We start from the raw sequence: 10,982 nt of genomic DNA, 5'->3' as shown, positions 1-10,982 counted from the left end.
TAGCGGCTTTGTTTCTTTTTCCCACATTTGTCTTTTTTTTCCTTGTAGGCAGACGAGCATACGCCCCACCTGACGGTGAGTCGTTGCCATCGCCCATGGACTATAGCAATGCCATGGGCAGAGTCAAGCCGCTGCTTACCGTAAAGTACTCTCCACAAGCCTCATTTGAAGATGGAGGATATGTCATAACGCTCGGGAAACACCATGGAGGGGAGCTCATTCCAAAGTCGGATGGTACGTGGCAAAAAAGATCTCTGGAATCGCACTGTGGATGAACGCAGCGGTTCCAGATAATATGGATGAACTCTACTCTAATGGCGGGCGATGCGATGGTAAAAGGGAGGTGATGGTATAATCTCAAACAATTCCTCAGAGCACTCCCCATGGAACATACGGTACAAAATACAGAAGGAACCGAAGTCCCTTCGCAGACCCACAGGTTCCAAACGAGTCGACTATTTATTAAAGCCGGCAATGTGACTTTTGGACAATTATTGGTAAATCAGAAAAACGAATTATTGACTTTGTATTCCATTGGCAGTCACAAAACTCTTCTGAACGACATCTTTGATAAATAACAGGTTAAGTATTAACCTTTATTTAATGCAGGTTTTGAACCGTATTCTTTGAAGGAGACGATTATATTCAAACCAATCTGTATTGACATATCAATAACATTTTTTTGTTCAAATGCACAGATTGCCACCTTTGATAATAGACGACTCAAACGATCAATGAATGGGATTATCGACAATATTTATTTGTGTTTTTTATGTATCTTTAGCTTGTGATGTGTATTGTGAGCCTAATAAAATAAATAAATCCGAACGGCCCTCTTCTGTAAGGAGTCAAATGGAAGAAGCTGGTATTTGGTAGCCCCGGTCCAGAGATGGGAGTAGTACTACACGCGAGGCTGGACTTATGCTTTAAAAAGCAAAAGTATTTGTTCAGACGAGAAGTAACGCTTTGCTCCGTTCAGGACTCCCAGCATTTGGACGCCAACTTGGCTTTGCCTTCCAAATGACTCCGTAATTGGACATCGCTCGAAATGTCGACCCCAAGGATCCCCAAACTCTTTTTTGAAGTGAAAACTTCTTTAGAATCGTTGTGATTTCAAACCAGATGCAACGGAAAAAACGACAGGTAAGAGACACAAATACAAAAATGTGTAGGATGAAGCCAGCAAAGAATGAGACAGAATATACATACTATTTAATACAGCGCCATCTGTGAGATTTTTTAATACTAACGTGTGTATGAAAGCTCTTGTAGTGAATTTTAATTTAGGATTGTACGTTAAATTAAAATATCAATTCACAGAGGGCGCTACCTTACAATTTTTTACTAATGACAAAATTTTACATATACTTGAGACGTTTAGGATAATTATTGTATTTTAATTTTGGAAGGTTTCACTTCTACCACGTGTGAATTGCACACATTTTTTTTATTGCCTAGATGATTGATGAGCTCACAGTCCAACTGGTGTTAAGTGGTCATCGGAGCCCATATACATCTACAACGTAAATGCGCCACCCACCTTGAGATATAAGTTCTAAGGTCTCAAGTATAGTTACAACGGCTGCCCCACCCTTCAATCCGAAACGCATTACTGCTTCACGGCAGAAATAGGCAGGGCGGTGGTACCTACCCATGCGTACTCACAAGAGATCCCACCACCAGTAATTACGCAAATTATAATTTTGCGGGTTTGATTTTTATTACGCGATGATATTCCTTCATTGTGGAAGTCAACCAAGAACATTTGTTAAATACGTATATTATTAGAAAAATTGGTACCCGCCTGCGGGATTCGAACACCGGTGCATCGCTACACACGAATACACCGGACGTCTTATCCTTTAGGCCACGACTTCTCAGAAGGTTACAGGGATACTCCTTGGAATTGCGGCGCCATGACAAAGGGGTCCTTCTTCGCAGTGAACGTCCAATCTTGTGTCTTTAACGGGTTGAATTGAACTTGGTCCAATTTGGCACCCTATTCGGAGACTCGCCCCAGAGATTTCTCCACTTCAGACACAAGCTTTGATCGTCTCTCTTGCACCACTCTCCAAGATAAACTCTGATGGCCGATATATCATGAATCCCCCGTGCTGTCATCCGCATAGCAATGCATACCATCATTAAACAGCATATCATTGATATATAGGATGACTTTTTACAGGATGTGTTCTATCACAGATATTAAACAGTTAATAAACCACCGTTATTACACATTTAAACCTGAAGAAACAATATATAGACAAAATAAAGCAAATCACACAACTTCACTCCTCGCGCTCCCGCCAAAAAATACACAGATCAAGCTTACGCATTCAAAACTACAGATTATTATCAGGTTGCAATGCCACCCGGTCAAAAGCAAAACATCAAACTTCGAAAGTTGTGCGAAATGTTTTGGTTATTTTTATAGTTTGAAATAGTTACAAAACATAAAATTATTAATTAAATTTAAATCCAATAACCATTTCAAGATTTATTCCACAGTAAACTGTTTTTCAAAATGGAGTTAACTAGGCCATGGCACAGTATCAAACAAATTTCCAGATTAAAGTTTTGTCTCATTAGTGCTAAAATTCGTGTGCCAGTCAGGCAATATGTAGTGTTATTAACAAACAAAAGATTGCTTCAATGTAGTTGTGCTATGAAGTTTCCCTTTACCTACAATTATTCCTCCGAGAACAAGAAACATTTCATAACCCTAGAAAAAAAAGCATTGAAAAATGCCTTTGAACACAAAAAAGAGCAACTGAAACATACCGAACACAAATTAAGGCTAAAAGGGGAAGAAATTGTGAGAGACATAAGACACCAAGGCGAAGTAACAGGACAAAAGTTACGTGTTAAAAAGGAACATATCATTAAAGATATTTTAGAAACTAAAGCTAAAGTCAAGGAAAGATTTGAGGAAGTTGTAGAGGTTAGTAAATACGGTTTTGATTCTAAATACAATGATCACAAAAGTTTCTGCCTAACTCTAAACGTCCATTGGATTTAAATTGTTTTAATCATTGGGACCATAAAAAATCAAGGTATTAAATAGTGATTTATAGAGTTATGAGAGATAAAATTTGTTAAATTGTATTTTGTAACAAGAGCTGCAAAATTCAAAGTTACCACCGAGGAAGACATACGGTCAAAAGCATCAATGTTTTATATACTTGAACTCAGGACTTGAGACATCAAGCTTGGAATCAGTATACTATTTCTATAGTAAACTGACTTCATTTGAAGACTAAAAAGGAAATTTTATGTTTTTTTGCTATGGATTCTTTAGTAGTTAAATAAGCCTATTTACACAGACAATTTTTTAAGGAAACTAAAGAGTTAGGATCTAGTGCTATATATTTCTGGTTATACTGTGATTTTATGCTATACACATATTTTATAAATGTGCTAGATGATTGTAGTTTTAAATTATATTCAATTTTTTTTTTCAGAAAGAAAATGTCTTCACTATCCCAAACATCTTATGTATCACTAGAATAGCAATGTCGCCATATTTAGGTTATGTAATAATCCAGAATAATTACAACCTGGCACTGGGGCTATTAGTATTCGCTGGAATTACAGATTTGGTAAGATAAGAAGACAAAATTAAGAAGTCATTAAATACACAGTGTAAAGGTATTCATTCCCGATGCTGAAGAGGGAATAACACATTATAATTTTAAATATTAACAGTAGATTTAAATATGGCTGTCAACTTTTTTTTTATGGCATAGATTGCTGGACGAGCTTACAGCCCACTTGGTGTGAAAAGGTTGCCAGAGCCCATAGACATCTTCAACGTAAATGCCGACACCCACCTTGAGATATGAGGTCTAAGGTCTCAGTATAGTTACAACAGCTGCTCCACCCTGCAAACCGAAACGCATTACTGCTTCACGACAGAAATAGTCAGGGTGGTAGTACCTACCTGTGCAGACTCATAAAAAGTCCTACTACCTGTAATAGAGTGAACATAAAACTTTGTATTTGGTAGTGCTTAGTGGACTAAAAAAATGTCAGCCTTGGGTGGTTTATCTCCCTAGTTCCACATATTAAAGATGCTCTTACTGTCATATTTACCATTGCATTTCTTGTCAGTTTCTTGAATGAGTATGGACTGCTGGAGCCCACTTGGTATTAAGTGGTTATCGAAGCTCATAGACATCAACATTGTAACTACCGCCCCACCCACTTTGAGAGTTCTAAGTCTCGGTTTAATACTACAAGTTCTCCCCCGCCCTTCAATCTGAAATGTACTGCATCACAGCAGAACAAGGTGGCGTCATACCTATCTATGCGGGATAACAAAACACCATTACACAAGTAAAAGACACACTACAACCAGTCAACTATAATTATAACTTTTTTATTTCAGCTAGATGGCTGGATAGCTAGAAATTGGAAAGGTCAATCAACAAAGATGGGTTCTTTCTTGGATCCAATGGCAGATAAAGTTCTCGTAGCAACTCTCTTTATCTCTCTCACTTGGCAGGACCTCATACCTATTTCATTGACACTGCTAATAGTTGGGCGAGATATAGCATTGGTTGTGGCTGGATTTGTCATTCGATATATAAGCTTACCACCACCGGTATGATCATTAGATTTAAAATTTTCATAGTGTAATAGGTTCCAATGTCATCAATATACAATATATGTAACTATTTTTGGATTGGTTCAGAGATTAGGAACGCCAAGAAAAAAGTGTTTTTATTAATGTAGATTCTGTCCTTTAGATTTACGAGAGCCACTTAAATAACTACAGTGAAAACAATATCGCTTAGAATAAGCAGAAACGGTTAACGTTTCAGCTACTTAATGTTCGTGAACACATCTTGTGTTTAGTTTTTGGTTGAGTAGTTAATGACCCCACTACCTACCATGATATATGAGTTTGATTCTCAGTTACAGACACACTGGTGAAAGATATTTGATATATGGGTTCCGAGTGCATATTTAATGTCATGTTTTTTTTTTTTTTATTGCTTACATTAGTGGACGAGCTCATAGCCCACCTGGTGTTAAGTGGTTACTGGAGCCCATAGATATCTACAACGTAGACGCCTAGAAAGTCTCAGTTTAGTTACAACGGCTGCCCCACCCTTCAAACCGAAACGCATTACCGCTTCACGGCAGAAATAGGCAGGGCGGTTGTACCTATCCGCGCGGACTCACAAGTGGTCCTACCACCAGTAAGTGTGTGTGTGTGTGTATCATGTTTCGGCATAACAACGTAAAGTCCCATCTCGCACGACGAACATCCGTTGCGTTTGTGTAATCCATAACATCAACTCGCTAAGTTTGTCATAGTATGACTTCATATCTGGTCACGATCGACCTGGTCCGGTCACAGCTCACGCAGAAAACAGTCTCAGATCTAGGATCAACAAATCACAAATATATAGAACACAAACGAATTTAGCTTCGGTAATTGTTATTAATGATTAGTGATTTTTTTTACAGCGAACGTTGAGTAGGTATTTCGATGTAACACACGCAACCGCACAACTTGCACCGACTTTTATCAGTAAAGTGAACACAGCTGTTCAACTTCTATTGGTATGAATATATTTTGTTCTTTGATAATAAACAAAAATGTAAACTATTAAGGTTTTTATTGCACCAGATGAGCAGATGCCCTCCTGGGTAACAGCGCTGTGCTGATAGATGCCATATTGTAATTGTTGTCAGCTAGGTATATAGAATAATAGCTTTTCAACCTTTAAATAAGAACACATGATTGCTATAACGATTATTTGCGTCCCCTGTTTATTCTGAACTACAGGTCTGATGGTTGTGTACTTAGTTATTTTCTCTTCTCTTTGTTCTTTTACCATCAAGTGGATCGTATACTCGTCTGCCTAAAACGGCAATTAAAGAACACGTGAATACCGTCATCCAACTTTGAGACTCGAGTTTATTCTTAATTGTATTGTATAACGGCCGTCTCACCTCGTAAAACAATTCGGATGACTGTTTCGCCGTTGAAATAGGCAGGATAGTGGTACCCACTCGCACGCCTCCCAGTATGCTCTATCACCAGTTAATACTAGTGAGATAGAGAATTGACTCGAACCCGAAAGTTATAAGCCTTCGTATGACGTTTTGCGACCGTTATTTGAAATGATTTTTTTAACACATACCATAACGTTTTCTTAGGGTCGGTTGCTGAATAAAAAAATCATATTCATTAAATTTTTTAGGTAGGCACTACGCTGGCGTCCCCAGTTTTTGGTTATGTTGATCATCCAGCATTGAAAGTCTTGTGTGGAATTACTGCAGCCTCAACTATAGTGTCAGCCGTCAGTTATCTAGTTAGTAAGGACACCTACAAATTACTAAAGAAAAAAATATGAATATCGTGAAGTATTGTGAAATATCTCTATTCCCATTTCGAGATTATTTTTTATTGTTTTCAAAATTTTATTAACCATCAAAAGTACTGTTCATTTTATTAATTATACAAAATAATGTAAATAAATTATGAGACTAAAACGATATTTTAATTTTAAATATTAAGTCCTTGTTTAAGACCAAAATTTTATGTGAAATGATAAAGTTTATGTACAAATTGAAACAATTTATTGTTTTTAAATTTTATATATAAACTGCGGGTATGAATGCGAAACATTTAAATTATAAAAATATATTGTCACTAAACTATGCTTAGTAGTCTAGTCATAGTGAATGAAATGCTTACGTTTTCTATATTGAAGAACAGTAACATTTCTACCAGTTTTACATTTTAAACTAATTTTACGAAGATCATCAAAAGCGATAGTTGGAAGCTGATGCTGTAGTGGAATTTTGTGGAGGCCAATATAAAATTACAAAATAAAGATGTGGAATGTCGGTCACTTCTTGTTAGTTATTAGTCTTATTATTTCCACAATTAGTAATGTTAACTTCCTGGCAACATTATTGTAAAAGTGGTAAAGTTCTCAACTTACAGTGGACTATAACTGGATGGTGGAGATTAAATTTTGAAAGGCACTAATATAGGAGTCTTTAAACAATGTTATAACATTCAAATTAACCCAAACAATTACAAATACACTATTGATCTTCATTATATTACACAATTTTATATTCAAATTGGAGTACTCATATAGTTTGAAATACAATAATTAACTCCAATACAATGCCATACTACATCATGTTTTTAGATCATATTGATTAATGCTGTTCACATAACAATATTATTCAAAAAGAGATGAATCACCCTCACCTTTATTACACTATTTCTGATTCCCGAAAGGTTTATAATATTTTTAGTTAAACTACTTAACACAGACCTTTCATAATTGAAAAAGATGTATATTTTCTGCAATTCAAAATAATGTATACTGTGGGTGCATATTTTCAACTGAGGACTAGAAGTTTCAAAAATTGTTACTGATATTTTAAGATATTAATTTATACTTATGTTATTACTACAGGTTTCAAAATATTAGTATTAAATAATTATAAAAAACTTCAAATTAAATATGGCAGCTAGCATTTTAACTGAAATACAAATAAAATAATTATGTGCCACATTCTAGAGAGCATTATAAGTGGCACTTACAATCTCATATTGAACGATCATATAACAACAAATAGAACTCTGCTTCGACATAATCTTTGGAAAATAAATATTATTAATATGGATTGCTAATTTTTATTTGGTTTATTACTCACACGTATTAGTTGTGAGTAGTTAAACCATAATTTTTAGGCATGCATATTATTTACAATTGTAATTGTATCATATTATCAAATAAGTCAGGCACCAATCTTGAATACTGAAGATTAAACAGTTCAAATTCACAACTTAAACACAACATCAAAACGTCACATTATAAAAATAATACTCTATACAAAAAAAAATGTACAAAAGTAAAAAAAATACATATATTATGATGATTGCACAAAATAATATAATTTATTATTTCTATGTTACTTATAAAAATATGTTCTAATAATTGGTATGTAAAAGGAATCTTCATATAGCTGTTACTGCAAATCTAAAGTAACTCTCAGAGTGAACTGCATAACTATATTATTTATTATAAATATATTAATACCTTATTACAAATATAACTTATTTGCATACAAGTATAAAATGCATGAGAATTCTAATGAAGTTTAGATGATGAGTACATAATTACTATACTATTGTTTTATCCTACTTTATTAATGAGCTCATCACAGATGGCTGTGAGTTCCTCATTGTCTTTTATTTTCTGTGCCAATGACTCCTGCAGTGATGAAGCATGTACCTCACTTTTCTTGAGCATTGCATTTAATTTCAGAATTTCTGCCTGATGAGTCTTTTTAACGGCATCCAATTCAGCATTTGCTTTGTTGAGTTGCTGCATAGCATGTTGCCTCAATGTTTCATACCTCGCTTCTAGTTTTTGTATGGCATCATTATTCTCCTCAACGGTATGTTTGAGTGTCTCTTCATTGCTTTTATAGCCTTGAATGATAACTTTACATCTTTCATATTTGGTATGAACATCATTGAATGCATGCTCCATAGATGCAAGATGTGCTGCCGCTTCATCTCTCTCTCTTACAAGTGTAGTTCTTTCCTCAGTCCATCTTTTACCCTCTATCTCACGCTCACCAATGAGTGAAGAGATTGTGCGCTCATATTCTTCCATAACTACACTCATCTGTTTATTGTTTCTTACTTTTTCTGCAACTCTCTGTGATAAGGCTTTTTCTTTCTCTGCATATTCTTCATTTTGTTCAGTCAATTTCTTTATTTTGTTTTCACATTCTTCAAGCCTCTCTCGTAATTCATGATTAAGATCTCTCAAGCTTTGAGCTTCTTCTTCTTGAGTAGTAAGAAGTTCTTTGACGGCTCGCAATTGTTCTACTGTATGGGGATCCATATCTGAAGTACGAGTAATAACAGGTGGAGGTGGAGGAATGTTAGCACCCAGACTAAGCAATCTATCAATGGTAGCTATAGCAGGTGAAACTGTACTAGCTTTTACTGGTGTTACTTTCGCGGAGGGTTGACTTCGGTTAACTGCAGGAGTAACCACTTGTGTAGGCTTTTCAGTAGAACCACTGCTAGTCTGTGTTACGGATAATTGTTGCATTGAGTTTACTATATTTTGCTCTGTACCTGACATGGTACTATACACAGCTGTATCTGTTCACAAGTTCTTACTGTTATTTGATAAATAATTTACATGGTCTCGTCTGAAAGCAAAGAAAATATTTCATTATGCCTTTGTTATGTATTTCGAAACTGTAAAACAAATAAAAACCTAACTACATGAAGCAACCATAAAATTACGTATTATATTTTGTGTATACATTTCTAAAATGCCTCTATGACGAAGTACATAGTCCCACGCAGAGTGGAACTCATATTGAACACTATAAGCTGTTAGAGAATAATTGCGTTGGTTTAACTTACTGCAATGTCCTCGAACCACTTCGAACGCTAGAAACACAGTAAGAATTCACAACCACAAAAATGTTCAGGCTAATTATATTTAAAATCTTTAGTAATGTGTGTTATTAACATTTATCATTTATTTAAACTTTTTAATAAATTTAGACGATGATGACGGAAGATTGCACGCACAGATTGAAATTGTTGAAAATGTTTCAGTGACTGAATTGATTGATGACATCAGTCTGACAGTTTTTTTTTAATTATAGGCCGACGGTTCCTACTCTTAGACCAACCTAAATTTGACATTGGAATGAAAATATTCGTAATGTACTGGAAACGTGATTGACCGATAGAAATTTTCGCTTTTATACGATCGATTACATGAGATTTTTTCTTTTTAAATGTATTACTTATATTCGTATAGACTGACATAAAATTATTTCAATTCTAAAAAGTTTTCGGCTTTCCTTATTCCGCATTAAATTCTGAATTTTAATTAATTTGAACGGTCAGCTTGTTACAATGTTATTTTTTATTTTATTTTTTTATTGCTTAGATGGGTGGACGAGGTCACGGCTCACCTAGTGTTAAGTGATTACTGGAGCCTATGGACAACTACAACGTAAATGCCGTCACTCACCTTGAAATAAAAGTTCTGAGTTCTCAGTTGTAACCATAGATTATACACTTAATATATTGGTTGTAACAGTACAACGGCCACCCCACCCTTCAAACCGAAATGCAATTTACTGCTTCACGCCTTCACGGCAGAAATAAGCAAGACAGTGGTATCAACCCGTGCCGACTCACTTGACATTTACGCTACAAACTATATTTTGACTATACTTTTCTGATAAAATTTAGCCTTATTGATATATCTTTGCTACAGCGAATACTTTGCCAGAAATAACGAACGGCTGAAGAAGAAAACAACTATTTTGTGTTCGTTCTACTAGAAAAGTCCGAATAGAAGAATTTCGTTTTTGTTCAATTCTCATAATGTAATAAAGTTATTCTATAATAATTCTGATTCTGATTTAGGGCACTTTCTCTTTATTTTGTCGAACTGAAAATACTCGACGAACTAAGGGAATCGCTTACTTCCATAGCACGACATAATACTAATTTGAATATTGGAAAAGGCTCTGTATGTTGTTCCACGCTTTTTATTATTAAACATACATAATAAATGTTGAGATGCATGTTATACCAGGTGAAGATCACGAACCTGCATAAAGCATGAATTGTTGAGTATACGTTCGCTTTTTTATCGCTCTATATGGGCAGACAATCTGACGGCTCAACTGATGTTAAGTTGTTAGCACGGCCTGCAGACGTCACAACGTGAATACCATCAACCTCCTTGAGATACGAGGTTGAAGTCTCCACTGCTTTATATAACAGCTGTATTGTCCTTCTATGTTTACGTGAACACATGCCATGCCATGAATTAAATTTAAAACATATCTGTTGGCGCGAAAACGATTAGTTATATTATTTTAATGTTTAAAACATTAATGACTTTTTAAGCGCTAATGTCGAGCTAAGTTACACGAAACTAAATTTAAAT

General features: G+C 35.2%; 2 protein-coding genes across 2 annotated transcripts; one reads left to right on the top strand and one right to left on the bottom strand.

The window, feature by feature from the left end:
• Positions 1–2,181: 2,181 nt before the first annotated feature.
• Positions 2,182–6,507, top strand: LOC101735985 (probable cardiolipin synthase (CMP-forming)). The gene is made up of 5 exons (XM_004921800.5): positions 2,182–2,941; positions 3,462–3,599; positions 4,388–4,603; positions 5,476–5,571; positions 6,216–6,507. Exons 1-5 carry the CDS (start codon positions 2,525–2,527, stop codon positions 6,366–6,368), a joined length of 1,020 nt encoding a protein of 339 aa, XP_004921857.1. The 5' UTR covers positions 2,182–2,524; the 3' UTR covers positions 6,369–6,507.
• Positions 6,508–6,571: 64 nt separating this feature from the next.
• LOC101736118 (transforming acidic coiled-coil-containing protein 3) lies at positions 6,572–9,673 on the bottom strand. Its single transcript, XM_004921801.5, has 2 exons — positions 9,431–9,673; positions 6,572–9,210 (listed from the first exon to the last, which is right to left on the bottom strand). The coding sequence occupies exon 2, from the start codon at positions 9,138–9,140 to the stop codon at positions 8,175–8,177; it is 966 nt and encodes a 321-aa protein (XP_004921858.1). The 5' UTR covers positions 9,141–9,210; positions 9,431–9,673; the 3' UTR covers positions 6,572–8,174.
• Positions 9,674–10,982: the final 1,309 nt, after the last annotated feature.

Source organism: Bombyx mori, chromosome 25 (assembly GCF_030269925.1).
Source record: "Bombyx mori chromosome 25, ASM3026992v2".
In the NCBI taxonomy this organism is placed as follows: Eukaryota; Metazoa; Arthropoda; class Insecta; order Lepidoptera; family Bombycidae; genus Bombyx; species Bombyx mori.
The sequence above is the reverse complement of the archived record's forward strand: the minus strand, read 5'-3'. Positions and strand labels throughout refer to the sequence as shown.

Coding starts and splice junctions, on each gene's coding strand:
- LOC101735985 (XM_004921800.5), top strand. CDS start 2,525: ATGGAGTTAACTAGGCCATGGCACAGTATCAAACAAATTTCCAGATTA. Junction 2,942..3,461: donor GATTTGAGGAAGTTGTAGAG/GTTAGTAAATAC, acceptor TTTTTTTTTCAG/AAAGAAAATGTCTTCACTAT. Junction 5,572..6,215: donor CAGCTGTTCAACTTCTATTG/GTATGAATATAT, acceptor TAAATTTTTTAG/GTAGGCACTACGCTGGCGTC.
- LOC101736118 (XM_004921801.5), bottom strand. CDS start 9,140: ATGTCAGGTACAGAGCAAAATATAGTAAACTCAATGCAACAATTATCC.